The sequence below is a fragment of the Condylura cristata genome, unplaced genomic scaffold (assembly GCF_000260355.1).
Source record: "Condylura cristata isolate star-nosed mole 26May11 unplaced genomic scaffold, ConCri1.0 scaffold00014, whole genome shotgun sequence".
Classification (NCBI taxonomy): Eukaryota; Metazoa; Chordata; class Mammalia; order Eulipotyphla; family Talpidae; genus Condylura; species Condylura cristata.
This window is the reverse complement of record NW_004567115.1, coordinates 24,385,602-24,412,864: the sequence shown is the minus strand read 5'-3', so window position 1 is coordinate 24,412,864 and position 27,263 is coordinate 24,385,602. Positions and strand designations below refer to the sequence as shown.

Sequence of the window (27,263 nt, the reverse complement as noted above, 5' to 3'; positions counted from 1 at the left end):
TGGTCCCCAACCATAGTGCTGATTTGCTGTCTGGTGTTCCAAAGTGCAAGAAGGTTGTGATAAGTACTAAGAGGAAAATGTGTTAGGTTTGCTTTGTTCAATAAGTTGTCAGCTAGGAATCCAAGATTAATGAATCAACTATATATAAATCTAGCACCTTTAGACAGAAACACACAGAAGACAAATTTACTGACCAGCCAACAAAAAAATTGTAACTACAGGCCAGCGGGAACATAACCCAACACAGCTTCAGTACTCATTAAATCAGCATCTGTGACAACTTTCTAGAACAGAACTGCTGCAAATATGAGCATCAGCTGTGTCTGAATAATGGAGAAAATAACTTAATGCTCTATACTGAAGATAATTCATGGATCTTGTGTCTCATACCCTAGAAAAAAATTTTCCTTACCAATCATTTGGGCGATAGTCTTTTCATATTCAGCCACAATTTTCCTTAAAAAAACAAAACACGGCTATCAGAAGTGAATTTTCAGACAACAGGAATTAGAGAAATGCTGCCCCAAATAACTGAGCACATTAACATTCTATGACAAATTTACTTGACCTAATGACCTGCTTTGGGACTCTTCCTTTTTAACATTTACATAAGATTTGTCAACATTCAAAAAGACTTCCTTAAGATTTTATGTTTAACAAGACTTCTATTCACAGTGACATATTTTATAATGTATTTTTAAACAGAAAAAAGAAATTAAGAAAAAGTAAAGGCATTTTTTTCTTTGCATCTCTTTGAATGACCCTCAACAGATCAACTCTTATAGGAATTAATCTCTTACAAATTAAATTAATGACATTTTATGGAGTTCCTCCTATGATACCATCTGAGTTCAATTTTCCTGGCTCCATACCCCCTTTCAGGTAGTTTATTCAGTTATAAATTTCATTTTACTCTAATTCCAAAAACATCCCAGTTATTCAAAGACTTTAAACATCATCTTACTGTGTTAATCTTTCATTAGTGCAATGCAATAATGCTTTCCCAACCCTGTTCAGTGACAGTGTTTTTCCCTGTGACCCTTGGGGCGAAAGGATGGCTCCCCACTCCTCCAGGGTGGTCTTCAAGTTTCTTCAATGGATGCTGTATGCTTTCTAAGGGCAGGGACTGCCCCTCACCCTCCAGCATACAGCTTTATACCCAGTAAATTTTCAAAATCAATCAATCAAAAGTTATAAATTTGAGTGGGTATATTTTAATTGTATCTTCATCTTTAAGGGATGGTTGCACAGTGAAGAAATTTAAATTATTATGGTTTTCCTCCTTCTTTAATATCACCTTTAGTTATTTCCTTACTCCCAATTCTTTAAAGAATAAGAAGAAAAATGAAAAATTTCAATATAAAATCAATTAATTTTGTTTTGTTAACCCACTTTTTATAATTTATTGGGTGATTATGAAATTTGAAGTTACCATGTTTAATTATAGAAGGCGCTGTGCATTATAATGCCTTCATAATAAAATATATCAATCACACTTATTACACTATTTCAAATGGCATTTTAAAACAAATTTATGTCTTCAAAAGGCTAGAATTATGTGGCTTCTGCTTATGTGAATTCTTCTGAACAACCCAAAATAGCTACATTATTTAAATATTTTAGCTGGTCAGTAATATATATGAAATCATTTTATTAATCACAAATTAAGATACAATAGCAAAGTCTTCAAGCTCTTAACAACTGGTTTTATGATAAGCAAATATTCTAATCACTTCAGTGCATTAAATCTAACATTGCATAAAGGTATCCGATCCCTTCCCAACTTCCAGTCTAACCTCATCTCCAAAACTTCTTGTCGGGTTTCTTCATATTTTTTCTTCCACTCATTTGCTTCAATTTCCTTAGTGATTATCTAAATTATGACAGAGACAAAGCTTGGTTTAACCTACTCAGCCCACTGTAGTTGGATTTTAAGATTGTAGACTGAGAACTACATTCAATATACATTAGGAATATAAAGCCCCAAAGCCTAAATATAGACTACTGTTCATCGGCATTTGGAAAAATGACAATCACATAGGACCTGGTATGTGACCACGACTTGAGGAAAGAGCATGCACCAGGAATATTCCAGATGGTAATCACAATCTCTATATATTTCACCTCAGTTGATGGTCTGGCTCTCAGGTCTTTAGGTTCAGAATTCTTATTGCCACAGGACACCGAAAGCAGAGCCACCGGTCTCACACTCACCTTAACCCCATAGATGCCAGAACAAAAATGTTACGTAGCATGAGAAATGTAATTGCTCAAAATCATTGTTACAATTATTAGGGTATGCTTTATAATACTTTTCATAATACTCCAAGTCAAGAATGTCGGCAATCTTTAGGCATGAGCAGAACATACATATCCTATGTAAAACATATGTCCTCTATAAAACAAAGGTACTGCTTTAGTTATACATGGACAAAGTTGGCAAAATTAGGTATTTAAGACATCAAGGCTGAAAGACAAAGTATGCAAAATTCAAAGCATCCATCTTCTCCTCTTATACCAGTAAGCGAGACTCTAGCACCAAGGTGGAGTTTTATAGAAAGCCCTTTATATGAGCTACACAGCTGTAGGAAACAAGAACTTTCAGCCAGCAGAGATAAAATCAACCCACCGGCACATGGCACATTCATAGAGAAAGGGGCTGATAAGTGGACAGGACAAAAAAGCCTTTACCTCCTCTCTTATCAGGGCAAGCACAGCAGTCTTATCTGACTCACTGAGGCAGATTCCATCCAGAGGGCTCTCACCTCCACAGGCCACAGACACGGGGGCCTTCTCAATTTGGGACTCCAACAGCCCCTGTGGGAGAAGAGGTTACATTTAATTCCTTTACTCTTCAACTTCTCAACCTTTAATAACTCCCTCACTACTGAATCAATCACATTCTTTACAGGCTGAAGAAAAAAACAGGGGAGGCTTTAAAAAAAAATCCAGTTATGCTATTATTTACAGGAAGAAATGTTACAATGAATTATCAGGGGTCTAGTTTCTGTAACAGGAAGCCTAGAGAAATTTTCTTCTTATTCAAAAATGAGAAAGTATAATCATAATCATAACAGTCAGTTACCAAAGAGTTACATATAGAAAAGAGAATACCATTTATGGTTAATCTCTAATGGGGATAATGTTCCATGTAAATAAAATTTCCCAGAAAACGTCAGTGTTTTTAACATATTGAAGATTTCCACTTTGGGATGGAAATATTTCTGAAATGCATTACTAACTTTCAGGTCTGAGGAAGCAGAAACAGCAACTATCTCTCACTAGGGGTGCCCACACCCACCCAGCGTGACCCAGGAGCAGTCGGAACTTCAAATGCTCCATAGTGGATGCCCTAACCTAGCAGAGTTGAGAGGCAGCCACATCTAAGTCAAGCTCGATGCCTACATTTGTTTTCTTTTGTTCTTGCTATTAAGCTTTCATCTTCCTCTAGCGCGAAGTCACCACCTAGTGTGCCAGCTCTTTTCCATAAACTCAGAACTGAAGTCATATTTGGTCAGAACTTTGATTTTCACAGAAACATGTACTTACTTGGTACTATTTTCCTTACTAAAGGGCATTTTGGGGTGGGAGAGAAACCAATTTCCTAGCGCCTAAATAAGAAAATGTTTTATAAGAATAGGGAAAAAGGTGATCCAAAAACACCCAAAATGCCAGCGAAGGTAACCTGGGAATAATCACAATAATCTTCATTGTCAGTATAGCGGATCAATTATTTGCAATTATTAGCCAGTTCTCTAATGACCAAGGTCAAATTAGACAAGAGGTTTTAAACTTTTCATGATCATCAACACACCCCTTCTCGCAAGAAAACGCTGAAAAACACATAATTTCTGCAAGCAGCATGACAGACCTCATCCAAAGGCCCAGAGTACAACCTGATGCCATAGGCCACAGAAAGGGAAGTGCAAAAGCTACAGCGGACAGTGCCTGTGTCCACATCATCTGGGGGAAGGTAGCTCTCCATGTTGACAGAAGCCCACGATCTCCATGAACCCCCACCCACCCTCTGTCCTGGAGTAGACACATCACCAACAAGGGAAGCCACTTCTGGGGGGCAGTCTCTAAAATAACCCCCGATGAGCCCACCCACCCCTTGATATTTTTTTTTAAAGATTTATTTATTTATGCATACAGAACTGGGGTACAGGCCAGAAGTGTAGGGGCAGTGAGAGGATTCACCAGAGACAGAGTGGGGAGCAGAACAGGCAGATGGATGAAGTAGACTGCTGAGGGGAGCAGCAGCAGGAGGGGTGAGGTCTGCCTCGCCATGTGGTCACCTCCAGACGGGCGGGAATCCAACTCATGCTGAAGTGGCTTTAGCTTCTTAATGCTGCCCTTTAACCCACTGTGCCACCAGGGAGGGCCTGATAATAATTTTTGCATGAAACCTCCTCCCTTTGTAGGTTGGACCAACTGATACACTTACTTATAAAGAAAAGTCTATGGAAAGTCATGGGATGTCACTTGATGTTAGGTTAGAAGACTCCAGCTTCCATGCTAAGAGAAGCTCCAGGGAGAAGCCCAAGTGGCAAGGAACTGACTCTGCCAACTACCAGTGATGCCCTGAGACTTGCCAATAGCCACATGTGTGAACTTTGAAGTAGATCTACTTCTAGTGAAGCCTGGAGACCACTGCCCTTGCTGAGGTCACAATCGAGGCTTGTGAGAGATCCCAGGTCAGAGGCACCCAGAAAAGCTTCCCTGGTGCAGAAATGATGAAATAATGAATGTTTGTTGTTTTAGAGTAATCTCTACATAGAAATTGATAACACCCCTGGACCTTCAAATCATCTCAACTTCCTGTGCCATGTTTCGTCATGAAACTTTCTCCTAGTCTTGTCTCCCATGGGACAGGATTAAATAGACACATTTGGTTCACCTGTTACATTCTATTCAATAAATATATTTTAAAATGAGTCTTTTGTGATTTATTATTATTCAAGACAGAATTCCCAAGTCAGGTCAACTCTAGGAAATGCCCCCATGAGCTTCCATGACCTTCAAGTTAGCAAGAATTTTGGAAATAAGCCAAAAGAATTTTCTTGGTCAGGGAAACACCAATGTCTATTTTAGAGTTTAGCACTTCATCTGTTGAAGGGATAAGTGAATTCAGTCAGCACGCTTACTCAACAACTCAGTGCTAACAAACGCGGTGTCCTAAGTTCTGGCTGGAGTAGCAGATCAGATCTCAGAAGGCCACAAACTAGCGAATACATGCAGATGGTGGGGTCAGCAACTACAGCTCCCTGGCCACTCCGCTCTCCCTGGTCATAGGTCACAAATCATGGCTCAAAATATAACAGCTCTTAAGAGATGGTAAGAGGAAGGGAATTTATGCTGGGACCTATTTCAGCCACCTTTTCCAGTCCTATAGGATATAACTTTTTAAATTCCTGAGCCTTCACATTGCTTATCAAACACTGTAGAAAGCTTACTAAATCTACTATCACAAAGAATTGGCCAATGATCTCTTCCTGGGCTGGACAAACTAGTAAGTATTTAATAAAGATGCTAATCAGTCAATCACATCCTCTGAAGAGGGACCCATGAATGCGTCTCTCAATCATTGTCTTGTTACAATTGAGGACCAACAAAAAAGACCTGTCTGTGGACTGTAGGGAACTCAATAGAGCTCTGGAGTTACAAATATATAGTGAGCACAGGTGCCACAAAGAAATTCACCTAATGCAGTGCATGAGGTGACCTATGTACTGGCCAAGAAAGCTGAGGATCAAAAGTGATCTGTCCAGATAACTATGAGGACGTGTGAAGCAAAATCCTGTGAAAGGATAAAGCTTGTGAGTCCCTATGTGTACCCTACTACCTTCACATTTGCTCATCCTGGGTTCTCAAGAGAAATACTGCGGGTAATGGCCCAAATGGCTTAACTGTCCTCAAAACAATCTATTAAGACAGGGCCCTCCCTGGTGGCGCAGCAGGTTAAAGCACTGCACTAAGAAGCTAAAGCCACTTCCGCATGAGTTCGATCCCCGCCTGCCCCGGAGGTGACCACTTGGCGCGGCAGACTCTCCTGACCCGCCCGCTGCTCCCCTCAGCAGTGTACTGCGTTGATTTGCCTGTTCTGCTCCCCATTCTGTCTCTGGTGAATCCTCTCACCTTCTGCATCTCTGGCCTATACCCCAGCTCTGTATAAATAAATAAACAATCTATTAAGACAAACAATGTATTAAAGAAGAAAAACAGAATAGAAAATACCAGAGTGAATCACACAAAGAAGGGTAAATAATATTTTGTGTATTGTAGATGTTATGCTGTATCTCATGTGCATATACGTGTTAGCCAGATATAAATGTATTTTTTTTTTTGTAAAGCATGTTTTAATCATAACTTTGTTTAAGCCTATAGTTTTAACTACTCCAAGTTCTAGGGGGCCTCAAACCTGCTAATGCAAACACAGGCTTTGCTTGAGCTTATGTTATGTAGTTACAGCTGCCTGCAGATGTATGGACTTTGAAACTGGTCCCAAGGTGTCTCCAGCACACAAAAATGAACTTCTACAATTTTGTTCCTCTTTCTATATTCTTAATTTGCTGATTCCTATGTTTAGCAATATTTACAGTTATGATCCTTACCAATACCAAGCCTACAGTCTTGTAAGGAAGGTAAAACAGGGAAATGACTTTAAAAAGGAGGCTCACGGAACTGAAAGAAAGCCTATGTGGCTCGGAGAGTGTCAGATGTTTGAGAAAGGAGGCAGGGTCCCACCACAGAAAGCCACACTGGCCACAGTAAGAGACTGCATTTGTCCCAAAGGAAACGAATTCACTACCACCTCCACCCCAGCCACTATGAATGTCCCCATGTTCATCAAGAAGTGTTGGTTCCACAGGCTACATCTCAGTCTCCACTCCATCCTCAGAACTCCAAAATAGTTAGTGCCCATCTCTACAACTCTGAGATGCTGCCTATGGTTCCTGATGAGCTGACTCCTGCCCATCATATACAGTGTCCTCTGAACATGAGACAATGAATACCTGCAATTCCTCATATAAACCCTGGACTCTGTCTCACTGACTATATTTGTAAAGGCCATCTGGCCTGTTTGGGATCCCCTTCACTGCCTTCTCTACCTGGCAAACCCAATTTTTCCTTTGAAAGTTAGTTCAGATGGTGGAACCTGATAGCGCCTTAACCAAGTGATCAAAATCATCTCCATCAAGGACAGGATGCAGGAATATCCATGTCATTTTTGTTTACCTGTGCTCAAACTGTATAAACTGAATTTAATCATGAGGAAACACTGGGTGAACCCAAATTGAAAGACATTCTACAAAACAACGAGCAATACTCTTCAAAAATGTCAAGGTCAGGAAAAACAAAGAACAGTCACAGATTAAAGGAGACGAAGGACACGACAGGGAAATGCAACATGGGAACCTGGGTCAGAAAAAAGATACCGAGGGACAACTGATAAGATGTGAATACTGTTTCTAGATGAGACTGTGACAGCACTGCTTGACTTGGTCATGCTACTACCCTTAGACAAAATATTAGCATTTGAGTATGAGTGAAAGATTTACATAAATTCTCTGTTATTTCTGTAAGTCACAAAGTTCATTTTTTTAAACATTGTTGTTAATTGACAAGTGTCTTCCCAAACCCAGCCAGGGAGCCAGTGGGCTGTGGCTCCCACTGTCCTTGGAACATATTCTGCTGTGACATTCACCAAAGGGTATTATTGGCTCGTATTTTATATCTTCTGTAGAAAAGAAATGCAATGTAAGTCATATGGAATTTAAAATTCTTCAGTAGCTTACACGAAAAAGTAAAAACAGGTGAAATTAGTTTTAAAACTATAGTTATAAGAAATGTTATCATCCCAATATGTAATCAACATGAAAAGTTAAGAGACATTTTTTCTGGTACTACATACTCAAGAACTGGTTGTACTTTCCACCTACTCCAATTCTCCAGCTGGACTTGCCACAGGTGAAGCGTTCAGTGAATATATTTCAACACCATCACCAAATGCTGACAAGAATTTATTTAATGAATTAACATGGACTTCAAAACAAATGGGAGGGGGGGCCGGAAGCAATCCGAAATAGCGATTTACCACCAACCCCACCACCCTCCTCCTACAAGTTTAGGAACTTACAGGAACGGCAGCCGATCCATCTTTTTCCATCTTCGGGCACAATTCTTTCTCTATACCTAAAACACAAAGAGTCACTTTTATAGTTATCCCAAGAAGTTTCCTTCCAAGTGAGAATATTGGAACCCCAGTGCTGGCCCAAAATGACACTAATGAGGACATGACCAGCACTTTAAGATTTTCAAAGAAGCATAGGCATTCTGCTGGCTGCTGTGTTATCTGCGTTAAAAGTTCAAAATATTCAGAAGAAAAAGGGAGTGCACAGCTGGTTAATCAGCCATAAACATAGCAAGGATCTCCAAGTGAAACGAACAGTAAGGCTGCCCCCCTGTGTCCATTAATCAGAAAGCAAAACCCTAACGCTGAATACTAAATTCTTACCAAGTCTCAATGAACTTAAATTTCTAGCCTTGAAGAGTAACCTCAAACAAATTTATGTAACAGATAAATTTCAAAGCTAACAAAACTAAATGCATTATCCTCCCCGTACACTTCACAATGGTTTCCTTATATCCAGTCTCACTTCTACTGTCCTCAGAAGCCAACATTTTAAAATAACCAACTCTCTGTTTTTTTTTAATCTAAAGAGATATGTACCCACTGAAGACATTTTTAAAATACAGAAAAACACACAAAAATTTAAAGTGCTGTCTCCACATAGTATACCAAAATATTAATTTGTTATTGTTATCTGTCAACTGTGTAACTACCAAAATACCTTCAATGGTTCCCCTGTAGGTACAGCAACAGCCCCAGCAACTCAGTGACCTCATTATCCCACTTGTCAGTACTCATACACACAGTTACTAGGCATTTTACTAATATAGCAGGTTGCCTCCTATCCCTACCCCATGAGTGTCATGGGGCACATATCTGCATCCATCAACACCTCATTCAAAGGTGACTCTCCAGGAAATGGTCTGATTCAGCTGAGAGAGCCAGTATAACGACCTCCCTTCATCCCTCCATGCCTGCACAGCCCTAGCCTCTGCCTGGTCCCAGGACACACAGCTAATCAGCTACCCCAGGCCATCAGCTGCTGGTTAACTCTGAGAATGCCATCTGATAGAGCCCCAGATATAGACGCTTTTGTTGAAAAGATTTCCTCCCAGTGAGAAAAACAGAAATCAGTTAAGTATCATGCATCTGCATTAGAAGAAATTCAAAGACTAAATCACTGATTGTCCATAACCTTAAAAGAGTTACCCTTCTAAAATCACTAAATGGAACAGAATGGTAAAAGCAGTGGGGGCCAAGTAACATCTGAGAAGGACCTGAGAGGATGGGCTGATTTTTTCTAGGAGAGAGGAAAGAAATGGAAGAAGTAAATGTAAGAACAAAGGTAGTTGGGACTAGCTCCTGTAAATGGAATAAAGGAATATAAAGGGAAATGAAGAGCAAAAAATGTCTTTTGGAAAAAAAGCAGAGAGAGGCCTACGAAGAAATGAGGGGGAGTCCTGTCACACGGGCTTTACAGATGGGGAGTGAGAACTGGGGGGCAGGAAGAAAGTAGGGGGATAATTTTCACAAAGTCCAGATTTGCATTTGCTTTCCTGAATTGATGAGAGGTCAAGCTGTTTAAAATTCTAATATTCTAAAAATATTCTTTTATATTCTATAAAAGTCCCAAATTAAATTATGCTGCTGAAGATCTGAGCTTTTATTAACATTTAATGTAACTAGGAACAGAACTCTAAATATTTCACAAGTAAAGCTTAAGGCCTCAGATGTAGCTTGGGACCTGAAAAAGAACCTCAGTTCTAGGAATATCCCAAAGAATCCAATGGCAGGAAGCCGCAGCACAGTTTACATGAGGTTTTTATTAGAACATTAGGAACAATTTTATAGGGCGCTGATCAACTTCAATCTATCACCAGAACACGACAATTTATAATCCACTAATGTAATGAAAATAATCCTTTCACATTTTAGCACTTTGGTTAAAAGACTTTGGGACCAGACTGCTTAGATTTAAATCCTATTTCTACCATTTACTAGTCAAGTGACCTGGCTGAGATATTTACCTTCTATATCTCACTCTCCTTCATTGAAAATGAGAAAAATAACTAGCAAGAAATAATGAGTGTTTTAATGCATGCAAAGCACTTAGAACAATGCCTGCGTGTAGTAATGCATATACAGTTTCTATTATTTCTGTAAGTTAAACAACGAACATAATAATCACAACACAGTTATAAGCACCTGTACTTTAGGATGTCACCACACTAAGTCATAAAAAAACACAAGCAGTCTCATACACCAGTGTCACCTGTATATCCTGCCACACTTGTCCATCTGTTCCTGGCATTTCAGTAAGGCACCCTTTTGTGTCTCTTTTCCAGAAAATCAGCAAAGCATAGATAAACATCCTAAATCTATTCTTCAAGTGACCCAATTTTCTAATTATTTCTAAGGCATCTCCTCTTTAGGCTTTTCTGTGCTTATGTACATTAGAAAGATGTAGATATACTTCCATACCTGCTTCTGAGGATGAAAACGCATGATTTATGGTAGACACAGGAACATTGGAACATTCAAAGTACTCCAGGTCTTCCTCTGGCTCACCTTTCACCTCGGCCCCAGCTGATTTCTGACCCGAAGAAGTGGACGCCAGTTTTTCCTCATCAGTAGCATGGCCATCCCTATTAGAAATGTCTGAAATCTGGGAGATCACTGCTTCTTCATCCTGGGAAATGCAACAGATAAGAGGCTACCTCTTAGGAGGACAAACAACGGGGAAAACACCATTTCAGGAACAGAATAAAGTAGCAACCATCCCATATGGACACTGGATAAAAGTTAGTCACAGATTGGGTACCTATCATGGAAGAAATTTGGAAATCATGAATCTTGTTTTCTAGAACTAACTTTGTAACTCCAGTCTGTGAGAAAATATCAGCTTCTATAGTCTAAACTTATAAACAAGAAGTTTAAGTGATCCAAGCAATGGTTTTAAATATTTTACTCATATGACTTCTGCATTTTAAAAAAATCTAAGTACCCCCTTATGCTGTAAAAACTTTACAGCATAAATTTAAATAATTTCAAATAATATCTAATATACTTTAAATAGTGATCTTATTTAATTGATCCTCGTTACTCTAATGTTCTGATATCTTATATCTATTTAAATTTGAATATATGCATGCTCTTGAATTAGTAACAACCTTTTGGAGACTGTTCCTCTTCCTCTCTGAATTTCTATTTCTATTCTACTACCACCAAGAAATTATCGCAAGGAAATACATTTGTATGCTGAAAATTGCTAAAAAGACTTCCTGTCATACTTTTGTTTAAAAAAGTTAAAAACTTTAAAAAATGTTTTCTGTGGCTGCCTCAGTTAACATTGTTCTTCTGGAGACTTATTTATTAGAACTCCTGGCAAGTACTATCAAAAACAAAATAAGTTTTTATTAAACAGAAATCAACCACAGTATTTTGATACAACAGGTTTTAAAACTTTTACACACAGAATGAGTTATCTTTCTGAAGAAAATCACAACTCAGTTTCTCATGGCTCTTTTAGCCTGTTTTGACAGCACCTGAATGAAGGTCAATATTTTATATGTCTATAATAGATGAAGAATAAATCCAACTGCAAATCCTTTTTAAAAACAATCTTTATGTACCAAGTTATGGTATAAATCACATAGAGTAAATTAAATTTAAAATGCATTTCATTAATCAGTGAATGTATTTCTATGTTCACAGTCATACAAACACAGAATTCTTTAAAAAAAAAAACTCACTTAAATCCAAATGCATGTTTTTTGTTTGTTTCCCAGTAATTCATGTAGTTATGGACATGTATTTGAGCCCCTTTCCAAGTTATGAACCACATAATTCTATCAAGTTATTTTTTAAATTGAAATATAATCAACACTAGCACTGTTAAAATTTATTTTTACCTAATTAATGCAGGTTCTCCTGTTTTACTGACAGCAACGAATTAAAACTCAGATATCTAACTTAAAAAAAATTATGCCAGCATTTCAAGTCTCTCTCTGGTGACCCAGAGGTTTCACATTTGATGGTGATGCTCCTTAGTAAGATTTAGGATGAATGAGAGAAGACGCTTTAGAAAGGGCAACGTGAAAGGTTTCCTTTGACCTCAGGGGCCTGATTCTCAGATGAGTTTAGGAAGTTAAGGACCTGGAAATTAGTTTCCTTAAGCACACAACTCAAATACCCAATGAAAGTTTTCATTACTTACCAACCCTCCAGTTTGGGGACAAATGGTTTAAAAGACATTCTGGTGACAGACTTACCTGAGCACACCCATCCAAAGCAAGAGACTGAGTTTCATACTTCTTCACCTTACAGCCACTCCTGGAAAGAAAAGGAAAAAATTCAGCAGGTTAGTAAACGGACAGACACTTTCTAGGCTATGAAATGGAACAGAGATAGCAGTGTTTGCAGGTAGAAGCCAAAGCATAAAGCACCACACAAGTCATACATCTACATGTTAGAGATGGAGATGTCTTTCACATCTGAGTCTTCTCCCAAGAAATAGAATAAAACAAAGAACTATAGTTCAACTCATTCTCTGAAAGACCACCTCTCTTGCTTTTAGGGGATGTTTAACGCCGGCACTCCAATCCCCCCAGTTTCAACTGCACACCACCAAAAACCTTTCAGAGAGCAGCCTCCACACTCACATTCAGTTCATCTGATTCTTACTCACTTGATTTGACATTCGTTAAAAAAATTACCACGCTGGGCCAGATTCTTTATATAGAAATTCTTTATTGCACTAGAAGCCACAGAAGTCTGATAAGTCAGTCCCAGACTTGTTTGCTATCAAGAATAGTGGTGAAAAGAAAGCATAAAATATTTAATTAAACTTTTACCATTCCTATTACTATTAAGTAGTAAGATGGAAAATGAACATAATTGAAACTGGGGAAAGTCCAAACCACTTGTTATTTTAAACTGGCATATAATTTACAATCCAAAGATTCGGTTCTGTTTTAATGTACTTAAAATTTCCTGAAATGTCACTCTGATACTTCCGTCCTTTCCCTCTTCCCAAATAGCTATTTTTCTTCTTCTGTGTGTGTGTGTTTGGGGTGTTGGGGGGAGGAAAGAGGGAGGAACAACACACAATCACATGTTACCAGAATGTATACTACTATGGTACAGCTCATGGTTTTCTTTCTTAATATTCCTACTAAATTCCAACCTCTGCCACCAAATTCACAGTGAGCTGGCTTAGTAAAATTTAGCCCTTGCTTTAAGCCAGCAACTTTATTCCATAAAAAAGTCAACTATTTCTAAGAATAAATAGCAGAGCTGTCCCTTGAACCAATGCTGGGACGATTTCAGGGCCAAGCTAGCACTCAATATTCAAAGCGCACGTGAGGTGTGCCAAGCCAAGGAGCACAAGCTCTCGTACCTAAGGCAGGAAGGCAGAGCTTCATCCTTTAGGTACAGACAATTGCAAGGCTAAGCTGACTTGTGAAGTGGCAAATGAAATGCAAAAAATCATGAGAAGGTCAAACTTAGAAGTGGCAGCCAACATGCTATGCAGAAAGACAGTCTGGGGTAGCCGGGAAAAGAAAATGCCAACATCTCAGGGACAAACAGAAACAGCAGCAGAAGTACTTACAACAGAAAACAGAGAAATTTCACTTGTTCAGTAGTCCTGATGCACCAACAACATTAGAGACAGGAAAAGAGACAGACAGATGGAGAAAAATTATGTAAAGCCTGGAATATTTATCTCTAGTCTGGTAGATGCAAAAAGGTTGCAAAGTTCTTTCTACAAGATGAGATACAACTAAAAATGTTATATATTTATGAATGTTACTGCTGGTGAGTGAATGATTATCAGGAACCTCAACTCAAACACAGTTAAGAGAGTGGTAGAAATACCCAGAAATGCCACATAGTCAAACTCAGAGATGAACAGTAAATTTTCCAATATTTATAAACATATTAAAAGAATTCTTCACTGCTGAGTATATTTAAATGTCTAGTCATCCAGATTAAAGGATGAATGAAAATACTAGTTGTTGAAAATGTACCTATTAATAGCTAATGTAGGTGTTCACCAATTAAGATGCTTAAAATGACTTTACATAATTTGGTACACAAAATCCCAAGCATAATATGCTACCTCCACTTTTAGAAGAATATGAGAAGTCAATTAGATACACCTTTTAAAAAGTCACACAAACTGTTAACAGAACTTCTAACCCTCCACAAAGTTTTACCCCCAGAAGTGTAGTTTCAGTCTTTTCTACCAATGAGGGATTTGCTAAACAAAATCCCAAAATTACACAAGAGGTTAAGCACCCTTCTCTTCTAGAAAGAAGAAAAGAGATTTCATTGTAGAGAAGAAAACAAAACAAAACAAAACCTACAAAGAATACAGATTAAGTTCACTCTGACTCTGGTGAGTCCTCTCACTGCCCCTGCACTTCTAGCCTATATCCCAATTCTGTAAGCATAAATAAATCTTCAAAGAAAAAAAAAGAAGTTCACTCACCAGAAACAGAACAGGAAGAAAATGCTAGCAGGTAAGTGTGGTAGGACTTGAAAGAGGGTACTTGGTTGCTACAGAAAATAATAAGGTATAGGATAAATTTCCCTCCTAGAGTTAATCTTGGCCTAGATTTAATCTTACCTAACGTGGATGTGTGGACTACATGCCTTCAACATATAACTGAAACAAAGGCTTCTAAATAAATCCTAATCAACCTTGCTATGCAAAAGCATGCCCTGTTAGGCTATCCCAATCAGAAGCAACAAGACAATGTTTAGATGTGTCCAAACATACCGCAAACCTGTCTAGACAAGGGTAACCAACCTAAACCACAGGAGGGCACTTTGAGAACACCTAATCAACATTTTAGCAGCCATTTAACAATTCATATGTAATTGAAGAACAGATCAGTATTACCAGTGACACTTCATTCCCCTTAGATATTCTACAGGTACACTCCCCTTAGTTATTCTACAGATATTCCATGAAGAACTGATTCCTACAATGCTCAAGCTTCTTGGCCTGACAGAAACTTTCCACTCTCAAAACCCTTTTTTTTGTAGAATTCATCAATCCTTCTAGTATGTTTCTTGAAGTCAAAGTCAGTATGAAACTATCTCCCCAATTGATCAATTGTGACTAAAAATATAGTAATTCTCATCCTCCCTTTTCATATCTTTTTCTTCCATGCTACTGATCCTTCTATTTATCTAATTTTTAGGGAAAACTGTCACAGAGTCACAAAGGCTTATATTGTTATCAACATGAGTTTTGTAATAAGGTAACCCTGTAACATATCCAAACTAAAACTTGACATGGACTGTAGCCTGAGGCCCTCACTCTGGGAACTTCAAGGACCTTGCAAAAATTGCTCTAGATTTCCTAGGCCAAGGGAAAGGGGGAAGATGACACACAACTGAAGGCTAACCAACCAATTTATGTCAGATTAATGTGGTTTATAATATGTTTCGTTCTCATTGGAAATTCATTTCCTTGTTGATGGAGCCAGATCTTAAACATGGAGACATTAGGATTTTTACCAACCTTTAATAATAGTTTTTTTTCCAACCCAAAGCACAGCTTTCTATTTAAATAAGAAGATTAAGATACACATATTATTGATACTGTACAGGTAATCTGTGGGTTTGGAATTTTTTGCTTTATCCATGCACAATCTGACAGCAGTTGGTTGGCACTGACACATGAATTCAGTATGGAGTATATAAAGTGATTCTTGACAGCCTAAATAGGACTTCTGAAAACCATCATATTTCTATCTCATGCAATTCTTTTTATTTTTGTAACAGAAAAAAAGTACTCAAGGTGGGTATGAGTGAGGGGAAGAACAAAACTGAATAAGCTTTGTTTGAGAATTTAGAAACTGAACAGAGAAGCTGACAAGAAATCTCTGGTATTCCTGATTTCAACAAGAGTTAGGCCAAACAGTGAAGATAGCAACATAGTTATTCCATTTGGTCTGCCCTATTGTATCTGAAAGATAGCTTCAGTTCCCTAAAACCAAAAGTAGCTGGCTGCTCAACTCACAGAGAATACACAGAACACATCCCACACCCCTCCTCACTCACGTTATTAAACGCGACTTTGCCTTCTTGGGTGACTCTAAGATCTCATTAACATGGTTAGCTGCAGAACAAAAGTCACTGCTTGGTAAAGATGTAGTTGGCTTAAAGGGATCCGAGGACTCGTCAAAGTTGTCTGGGTCAAAGTGGTAGGAGCCTTTAGAGGTGAGGGGTGGGGAGTTTTGCAGAGTGGAGTGACCCCCAAAGGGATTGAAGTTGGGGTTATCCCACTGATTGGGATCCAGCTTAGAAGGTGGTGGGGAGAGAGGGACTTCTTCTGGAGCTGGAAGTTGTTCTGTATCTTTAGCTCCTAATGGCTTACTGACACCATCTTTTTGTATCTTGGGGTTCAACTTGTTACCCAGTTTCCTTCCAAGTTTTCTTGGAATGGTTTTCCTGGACTCAATATTTTCCACATCTTCTGTGAAATCAAACTCAAGTTTCAGAGGTGAGCTTCTTGACTCCTCTAGCAGCTCTACTCCTGAATCATTGGTGTCAGTGGTGAGAGCCCTGGATGCTTCCTTGACATCAGGGGGAGATTTCTGGATCCTGGCACTTCCTAGCAAAGGAGAATTTGTGCTCCCACTCACTTCTTCGGCACTGAACTGACAGGATGTCTGGGGGAGAGGCGTGCCCTCCAGAGTAACTTCCATTTCTGACAACTCACAGCTGCTTGCTTTTTTCCTCAGGGAGATGGGTTTGGGCTTTCTTAGTTTGCTTCTGCTGGGCACAGGTTCTAGACAGGAGTTGCTGGCTTTTAGGTCAGCCTCTGTGGAAGCCTTCAGGGTAACCCCCATGGTGTCTTCTGTCATTGCCTTGTCCTGGATGGCTTCTGGCATGGAGGAGGGCAAAGCCTCGCCTGAGACTTCAGTTACATAACCACAGGCTGCTTTTGTTCCAAGAGTTGCTGGGATGTCTGTGGAATTCTTGATTTCTATTGAAAATGGCCTCACTACTGAAATTTTGCTCATATCATGTTCAGGTTCTTTGAAATCCTTGACTGAGTAAGAACCAATAACCTGCTGGGGTACCTCATTTTCTGAGGATATAGAACAAGTCTCAGAGGAACATTTTTCAACCACTTCTGCTACCAGTTGTTCATCTGTTTCTTGTGATTCTAAAATAAAACACAAAGTCATCGATTAAATAATTATATAGACAGACCAAGAAAAAGTAAAAGTTCTTTTACTTTTATTAATCATCTCTCATATTAGGCAAAAGGTGGCAGTGCAGTCTGACAGGGAACAGCTGGCACTAAACCCAAAAATGAGTTTTCCCAAATATACAAATAATAATTATTAACAAATAGAGCTATTTAAGAAAAGGCTAAATAGATCATGAACCTACCATAAAACTATATTGATATATTAAGATTCTATAGGCTAAATTAACTGGTCTGGAAGAAACTTTAGGATCTGATGGTTTCAGGCTCCTAATTTTAAGCAGTAGGTACATTTTAATCTGTGGATCTTATAAAACATAAGTACTCCTTACACAACCTCCAATTTATATTTCATTTTTAAATATAGGATGGTTCTATGGCAGTTTTCATTGCACTATTTTCCATCATGTAGTCTCAAAACTTTGCAGAAGTAAAAAAATCTCAAAGAAACTGAATTACACAAAATTTTTTTTTAAAGATTTATTTATTTGTGCATACAGAATTGGGGTACAGGCCAGAGGTGCAGGGGTGGTGAAAGGATTCATCAGAGACAGAGTAGGGAGCAAAACAGGCAGATTGATGAAGTACACTGCTGAGGGAAGCAGCGGGCAGGTCAGGAGAGGTCTGCCACGGCATGTGGGTCACCTCCGGGGTGGGCAGGGTTCAAACTCATGCTGAAGTAGCTTTAGCTTCCCAGCACTCTGCTTTAACATGCTGTGCCACCATGGAGGGTCCTGAATTACACATAAAATTTTAACAACACTTAAAAGTGGGCCTCCCTGGTGGTCCAAGGGGTTAGGTCTCAACATTCTGAAGATAACAGCATGAGTTTGCTCACAGACCAGAGAGTTAACTGCATGGCACAGCAGTTCACGGCACACCTCTTCTGTCTAGTCCATTGCTACTCCCCTCAGCAGTGTATTTCAGTTAATCTATGAGTTCTGCTCCCCACACACCCCTCCAAAGCCTACAGCCCAACCATTGTATGCATAAATAAGTATATCTTTAAAAAAAAAAAAGAACATTTACAAGTATATGGACACTTTAAACCAGTTAAGAGGGATTCTCCTGTTTGCTCGCATTCTCCTGTTTGCTTGTTCAAGCTTAATTTAAGAAAGGTTAAGTGTAATTTCATAGTTAGAAGCAGAACCAGAAAAGAAATCCATGTCTGCCCTACCCCAGACCCAAGACTTTAACCATGATATTAGATTCATTCACCTAGAAATGTCTAGGTGACAAGAATAAACAATTTCCCTGTAGTTGCCCTTGATCACTTAAAATCTTTGGGCTGTGAATTCAGATGGGTTCTTAATTCAGTCTGAAATGCTCATCTTAAAAAAAAAAAAAAAACAGTGACAAAAGGCAATACCCTTAGACAAATGTAGATCAAGATTATCTATAAATGATTAGTCTAAGATACATAACTTAGAAAACTAAGAAGCATTGTAATAAACTTAGGATCACATGGACAACTGTTAGTAGGAAACAGATCCCAAGCCACTATTAAAACTACCAGAACTAACGGGAAATGGAATGGGTACAAAGAAGCCCACTCCCTATCCATCAGTAAAAGTATGAGTGATTTCTATACCAAGACAAAGGTAGGGCCCTCTGGCCTCTTTTAATTCTATGCCTCTGAACATAGAAACATTATTTATAATAGCTAAATAATGGATATTTAGGACATATACAAAGAGCCTTCCTTCTGTACATGAACCATGACTCAGGTACAAAGAATATTTGCATTAGTAGCTAAGGACCTGTAAAATACTATGGGTTTTGTTGCTATCTAGTCTAGAGACTTTTTATAAGTCACTTTAGCATTCTGAGTCTGTTTCTTCAATAACAAATGAAAAGTTGGACAAAAAGATCCTTGAGGGCCTTTTGATTTAAAAGTTTCAAGTATTTAGATTTAAGAGATTTCTAATAATCAGATTCTTTAAATTATAACCTGTAAACATATTTTCTGGATGGTTCAACCACCCATCTCATTCAGACTCACTCATACAGTCATTCAACAAACATGTATTTTTTATGTACTGGGCTCTATGCTAAGCTACTAGAGACACAAAAACAAACAGAAAGGATGAGTTCTGGTTCTCATGCAGTTTAAAGTTTACTACTGGGAAAGAGACCTTCATTAAATAATTACTGCATGAAGGAGAGGGAGAGAGACCTGAAATTGGGGAGAAAGGCAGTATGCTTGCAACACTTGCTAAGACTTTTACTCTTGAGAGTAACAGGAAGCCACAGAGTATTTAAATAGGGGGCAATCAGACTGGATTTAAATTTTTATAGCTTATTCTAGTTGAAATGTAGAGAAGGACTGAAAGGGGTCAAAAAAAAAAAAAACAAACCAAACAAACTCTTAGCATCTTTCTCTGGGACCTTTGACTAAGGTACTTTGAGAAATAAGATAAGGTAAAATTGATAGTTTAGTGATAGGCTGAATGAGGGACCAAAGAATAAGCAGACATCAAAGCCGATTTATGTAATAAGATGGTGTTAACCATCCACAAGATTCAGGAAATACTAACATTAAGAGGCTGGGGGTTGTCAGAGTGAGGCCATGGGTTGGTTTGAACTAATTTAATAAGTACTGTGAGACTCTGAGGTAGAGCTGCTGAAGGCGATACATTCAAAGAGGAAACCAAGGTTGTGAATAATATCTGACATAGCTTAAGCCATGGAAATAGCTGTGACTACCTTAAAGTCACAGTGAATACAGTGTAATTTTAAGTTATTAACATTGTAGACTTTCTTTGAAAGCTTTATTTTAAATTTAAATTTTTATAGGTGTGATCTTTTTTAAGTTTACCTAAAAATAATTCATCAAATTTAAAATAAAATTTGACTTTCAACCATTCTGTAAATTAAAACTAATGATATATTTAAAATGTCCAAACATTTTAGAGAAGAATATTAAAATATTTAATGGCATGACACCTAAAATTCACTTTAAAAATACTTGCAATGAAACAAAAGATAAAAAGGGGATGGTAAATAGCCCAGGGAAATCTCAACAATTGTTTCATATGGGAAGTGGGAATGTGGAGGTTCTGTTGTGTGTGGTGCTAGAAGCTGATCACAGCAATTTTTTTTCTTTTGTTACATAATTTCTCTCCCACTCTCCTTTTCTAAATCTCTGTTCTGACTCTCATAGGCTACCTGGGCGCCAGGACCTTGCTGTGTTCTTCCCCCATAGGCCCGAGACAAGGTACAAGGACAAGGCAAGGCAGAGACAAGTACAATGTTACCAAGACTGGGCAGTCGGAACTGAACAGTCCTTCTCCCTTCCTCCTATATCTCACTCATCCACTTCCTGCAACCTATTTTCTATTTCCCAGACTCCATCCCAACCTTAGGCCTCTGGAAGACCAAAGGACTCTTATGAGAGGAGGGTGTCACTTCTCTCCTAGTTTTCAATTTCTGTCGTTAGAAAACGGCAGGGCCTTCCCACCTTCCTTCACATCAACCTACTCCTTTTACATCTTTCCCCCCACCCCAAGCCCCAGCCACTATTTGCCTATGCTGAGAAACTCAAACTTAAGGAAGGTAGAGTGTACCGTACAGTGATAGGAAGAAGGAACAAAAATGGAGCACATACCTCAGTGTAAGGGACAAGTTCTAACCCTGGCCCGGACCCAGCAGATTAGGAGTCTTCCTGCAGCATCATAAACCAAGCCACCTGCCATGGTGGAATGGGGAAGGACGCCTCATCTGGCTTCAGTTTCTCAGCCTGAGCAGGCAGCCAAAGACACTCCACGAAGACTCCCCTGATCAGGCATTTCTATCAATAGCTCAAATCAGGCAGCATATAAGTAAACTTCCCCAACCTTACACCTAGTCACAGCTGACAATGCTTGATCTAATATCTTCAGTCACCAGTAGAACACACTGACAGGGTGGGAGGGAGAGGACAGGACAGCAGTGCTCACTGACTTAAACCAGCCTTGGCAGTCCTGACAATATAAGAACCAATCTAACCAGGTAACTCAAAAAGGTATGTTTGAGCATGATTTCGTTTGCATTTACACTCTGAATGAGCTGGGCTCCAGTACCAGTTGATCCCACCTGCCTAATGCTGCCCTAAAATAGAATCTAAATTTTAGGTTATCACATACAAGTAATTTTCAGTAAGAAGCATAATACCCAAATTCTTGTAGGCTCCAGTTCCCAGTCTCCCATCAATCAAGAGTCCTGGCCACAGCTGTCAGTCCTTGCTGTTCATCTGAAAACACCGTTTATACATAACTACCTCTATTCATCCTTCCATTTCCACAAAAAGTCTGTATTCCCTAAAAATTGTCCAGGGTACTAAAAAGCTCTTTTCCTGAAATGAGTCTGATGAGTTTGGGCAATTCTGACAAGCACGGCATTGCCGGCAGCTTGATGAACAGAGAGAGATTACATTAGTAGATAAATTCAAAGCAAACACAGAGGAAATCTAAAAATAGACCAACATTTCCACTTCTGACCAACATTTCCACTTCTGCCACATATGCTGCTGTTAATGAAACCCTTCCTTTCAATAATCAGCTTCCCCTAAATCTGAAAGGTTTTATGAGTTGCCCATGGGAGCTCTAAAAGAGCAGATGCCTTTTATGTTTATTCAGGACATAGACTATTCTCATGTAAAAAAAAAAAAAAAAACCCCCCCCCCAGTATTTTTTTTAAAAGGAAAAGGCATGGAGTACCAAAATTTTAAAGACTGAGGTAACAGCTTGACATTCTGTTTTGCATTTTGGTATGTTGAAATATACTTGCGTTAAATACAAGTTTATGAAAAACATTCAAAGTCTTTAGAGAGGGGAAATTATCACTTAGTGATAATGATCACTAAGTACTTCTGAAACTCAGAAGTACTCTCAACTAACATGCATTGAGAACATACTATTTGGCTAGCCGTTTTTACAAGTACAATCTCATTTAGGAGGAGATAAAACAACAACCACTTGATTCTTTAGCTACAGAAGGGACCTTCTATGGGTTTCTTAATACTTGACACATAAAGTGAGAAATCTGCCAAAATTTGAACAGGACACTGTTTTACATAGTCACATACATCAGACTCTTCTAATCTCAAAAACCACAAATCGCTTCAGGCAACAGCTTTAAACTCTCAGAACCAATACATGAAGATCAACATCCTTAGGTAACATTCAGAAGGTTCACAAGGCAGCTGAAACTCAATGAAACATTATGTCAGAGCATGGTCCAGAGGAAACGATCCAAGGCCTTCTTCACAGGCAGGCATTATAAACCACTGCTCCAGAAGACCACCGTGGGACCAATTTCCATCCTCAAAAGGGCTCCTTCTGCTACTCTATAGCATGACTTCAGCCTGCACCTTCTAGTCCCCAATCATAAGGGTTTAAATACTCTTAAACTACTGCAGCAAAAAACAACATGAAAGAATAAAGCTTGCTACCTCTGATAATACTCCAACAGAATGTGTGGTAAGTTCAATTCTAAGTGTGGACTAAATCTTTAAGGGAGCATTCACTAAAACACAAGTTCTGATGGTTGCTGAAACAAAATTCAGTAACCTTACTTCATACATGCTAAAGTCAAGGCAGCTGGGCATCTGGGAACCAGTCCTTCAGGGCACCACTTATCATTTCAAGGGAATGTTGGTGGGCAGACAGCCTGGTCAATACTCTGGTGTGATAGGAAGGGATACTTAGGCTATCCCTGGAAGGGGATCAGACCCCTATGGAACAAACTTAAGCCAACAGTTTCCTTCCCTATAGGGTGGTTCAGTTTTGTTCAGCAGAGCTCAGCATCAGGTCAAGAGAGTCAGATTTGGCTTAAGTCCACAGACCCCTTTCTGTTTTATTTATAGAGAGCTCTTCTCTATGTAAGCTATCTCTAGAATATTCACTTGAAGGGGAAGCCAAATTTCAAGTCTGCAAGGTGGTCTCAGCCCCTTGGGTTGGCCCAATCACAGGCCAGGTTTTGTGAAGTCCTGGGAAACAAGCTCACCTACCAGGTGAACAGGAAATACTGGAGTCATGGCTAGATGCCAGCTAAGCTACCTCCCATAGGACCTGATAGAGTGAGAGACAATGTGAGAGAGAAAAGGGAGGAAGTCGAACATTGAATACATGTCAGTCACAGTGACTAAGCATTTTACAAACAAAAATCCATGCAGCTAAAGGAGAATGAGGACAGTGAATCTCATTCTTATGGACTTTACAAACTGGGGATAGTGAGCCCAATCAGGACCAACACAATGCAGAGGAACAAAGGTCCCATTCTCCTTTTCCATCCCATCTTAGGTCAGAGCCTTGATGCACTTGATCCCTCTTCAAACTTATTTTCAAGAAATAACCAAAATCTCCTCTCCCCCCCCGTACCTCTGGCCTATGCCCCAGGTCTTCTATGCATAAATAATTTTTTTTTTAAAAAAAGAACCGACAGACATTGTCACACAAGGGTCAGCGACAACTTGACATAAATACTGATACAGAGTGCAATCAGATAAAACATGTCTCCAAGAAGAGAAAGAGGAACCTAAGAGGGGTTCTGGAAACTACCCCCAAAATTTTTAATCGATATTTGATTTTTTAAAAAAATTATTTATGTATACAAGAACTGGGGTGAAGGCCAGAGGTGTGGGAGGCAAGAGTATTCACCAAAGACAAGAGTAGGGAGAAGAACAGGTAGATGTACTGAAATACACTGCTGAGGGTATCAGTGGGCAAGACAAGAGAGGTCTACTCTGCCATTTGGGTCAACTCCCTGGCCAGGGATCAAACTCGTGCTGTAGTGGCTACAGGCAGCTTCATAGCACTGAGACTTAACCCCTCGTGCCACCAGGGAGGCCCGGAAGCTACCAAATTCATATAGTGTAGCTGCACAGAAGTGTGGGAGCCGGGGACCTGGGGTTTGCAACTGGTGTCTCAAGACTGGGCAGTCATGTGGGACCATAAATCTCTAGAGTAACATGCAAATTCTGGGTAGTTAGCATTAGGATAGGAGTAAATTGTAAGATACTTAGTTGGTGTTGGGAAATCAGAGAAATGGTAATTGAAAAAATGCCAGTTGTTTGGTATTAGGGAAAAGCCTCTCAACTATATGTACTATTTGGTCACATTTTCATGTATTTGATAAGTTACAGACTAGCTACAATCACTAGAGAAATACAATCTTGTATAGTAGCCCAAGAAAGGTTCTGTCTCCATGTGATGGGAAAAGCAGCTTGTTTCATGACTACCCACCCAAGGCTGGACGATCTTCACAAGGGAAACCAGATGAGTTCTCTGTAACCAAATGCGAGATTTCCAGTATGGGCACCCACAGCTCTGTCCTCCACAAAAGGAACAAAGAAAACATTTCCTTGCAGTCACGGTTAGCTGTTCATTACTAGCTATCTAGTCCAGCACAGAGATTTACACATATATAAAAATGTATTCCCCACTATATATTCTACATATCATGTTATCATACATTTGTATACAAAACTTGGTTTTGTAGTAATGGCACAGAAAGATGTTCATTATATAGTATTAGAGAAACCAAGTCTATAAAACACTGAGGACACAGCACTGACCTCTCCTCGCATGTTCCTTACAGATCCTTCATTGTGTAACTACTCCTACACAATAAACCTTAGATAAACACTGTACTAACCCCAATGTTATATATTTATTGTCAAATGACTCAGCACAATAATTTTCTTCTCACCCCAAACCTAATCCCCTTCTATCCAGTTCTCCTTTGTTTCCATTTCATCACAGGTTGCTTACTCCAAGCTCAACCAACCCCCAACCCAGCCCTTCTTTTCCCAAGACAGAGGGTAGAATTAACTGTTAAGAGCTGTTTTTGAAGTATCTCCCTCCTAAAAAAAAAATCTTTATTACTAATGTAATTATACTTGGTACTTTAGATACATTACTTTATGTAACACAACTCTGGGAGACATTTCTTAACCCCTTTTTCCAGATGGAAAAAATATGGCTTGGAAAGGTCTCTCTCTCATACACACACAGGTGTGAGAAGGAAGTGAAGGAAGAACAGAGGGAAAGAGAAGCAATGAAATCTATTCTTGGGTCATCACTCAACCATGTCAGACAGGCTCCCAACTGATTCCAGAGCTATCCTCATTCATGGGATGACCCTGAGAAAAACCAAGGAAGAAAAATGGTGGGTAGAGGTTAAGTGCTATGGAATAACAGTCAAGGGCTGCCTAATGACATGCTGATCAAGGAGGGACGACATGTATAATGTGGCACCTGCACATATAGCCTAGGTGTGTGTTAAGCTATATAATTGAGGTTTGTGTAAATACAATGATGCCTATCTCAGAATATGTCCCTGTTGCTAAGTGATGCATGACTATGTTATCATTCTGTGTTGTTACATCCACTTAAGAGGTAGGTCTTTGAGAGTCAAGAAGGAAGCAGATGGGTAGTCAGGCTCTAAAAAGATTCATCATCAACACCTTACTATTGCTCAGAAGTAAGAATAAGGAATCCATAGGACAAGGAGGCTAAGACATCTCAAAAAGATGTATCTATCACACTATCTGATTCTATTCTCATCAGTATGAGTTTTCATATAATCCCCCTTCCTTTACACCTCAATCTCATAAACAGTAAGCCTCAAATGACAACTACAGAAAAGAACCCTGGCTAGCAAGACAATTAACTCAAGTCCAAATAATAGGTCTCTATTACTCGGGGTGCATAAAGAATAAACAGAGAATAAGTCAAAGCTGTCACTGAGGGAGGGCCCAGCAATGACAGTAACATTTTATAAATGTGTAACTGAAAGCAAGTGCAATCTACAGTGCTAAGAAATTCTATATAGTGATCTAAACTAGATGTTCAATGTCAGCAGTCTTTAATTATTTTAAACTGATAACTTCATCAGGATGGAAATCCTAAAATCAAATCACAAAATACTAAGATAGTTATCCAGCCAAACTAACCTCAGGTCCTAGTGACCTGTGTCACACACTATGCAAGGGGACCATAAAATAAACACATGGGGTTTATAATCTAATTAAAGACACAAGAGCACCCTCAATCTCCCCTCAGAGAACAAACACTGAATCATGAAGAAACAACTACCAGCTTTTTCTCATGTTTGTCATTGCAAATGTTTTTACAGAGAAAACACTACCACTATCAGGCTTTAAGAAGCCAGTGTCTTACAACATCAACTTCTTTTTCACCTCTAAATGAGTTATTTTCTCTTCAAATTGTCCTCATGTTCACAAGAGAACTTTGAGAAGCATTACAAAAACAATTCTTTATTTTTGAAAAGTAGGCTGTATTTTTTTTTAAAGATTTATTTATTTATGCTTACAGAACTGGGGTACAGGCCAGAGGTGTGGTGGGTGAGAGGATTCACCAGAGACAGAGTGGGAAGTAGAACAGGCAGATCAACAAAAGTACACTGCTGAGGGGAGCAGTGGACATGTCAGGAGAGGTCTGCCACATCATGTGGGTCAGCTCCCTGGTGGGGGATGGAACTTGTGCTGCAGTGGCTTCAGAGCGCTTTATAATGCAGTGCTTTAACCCACTGCACCACCAGGGAGAGCCCCAGTAGGCTGTATTTTATATGACTCTTTATTATTTACTTAGAAACATGCTAGGAGGAGGTGAAATGAGTAAATACAGTGCATCGAAGGCATAAACTACAGGCGAGATTAGGAAACCAGGACAACCTCAACAGTATTTCCTCAGAGAAGAAAAAAAGTTGCTTTTAGAGTTGACTAGGAAGATGACTATGTCAGAGCATGAAGCTAGTTTGTTTTTTTTAAAGATTTATTTATTTATGCATACAGTAAAGGTCAGAGGTGCAGGGGGCAGTGAGAGGCTTCACCAGAAACAGAGTGGGGAGCAGAACAGGCAGATGGACGAAGTACACTGCTGAGGGGAGCAGCAG

The 27,263-nt window shown here is 39.1% G+C and overlaps 1 protein-coding gene across 7 annotated transcripts in view; it reads right to left on the bottom strand.

Moving 5' to 3' along the window:
• TACC1 (transforming, acidic coiled-coil containing protein 1) overlaps positions 1 to 27,263 on the bottom strand; it is a 102,194-nt gene that overhangs the window by 9,440 nt on the left and 65,491 nt on the right. For 3 of the 7 annotated variants that reach the window (XM_012724854.1, XM_012724856.1, XM_012724855.1), the window contains 8 exons: positions 16,211 to 17,321; positions 13,746 to 13,781; positions 12,406 to 12,466; positions 10,616 to 10,823; positions 8,141 to 8,196; positions 2,692 to 2,817; positions 1,797 to 1,873; positions 413 to 456 (listed from right to left, as the gene is read on the bottom strand). In XM_012724854.1, the coding sequence (XP_012580308.1) occupies positions 413 to 456; positions 1,797 to 1,873; positions 2,692 to 2,817; positions 8,141 to 8,196; positions 10,616 to 10,823; positions 12,406 to 12,466; positions 13,746 to 13,781; positions 16,211 to 17,321 (1,719 nt within the window). The remainder of the gene's footprint in view (positions 1 to 412; positions 457 to 1,796; positions 1,874 to 2,691; positions 2,818 to 8,140; positions 8,197 to 10,615; positions 10,824 to 12,405; positions 12,467 to 13,745; positions 13,782 to 16,210; positions 17,322 to 27,263) is intronic. The other 4 variants (XM_012724857.1, XM_004682257.2, XM_012724858.1 and 1 more) reach the window with 4 other exon arrangements.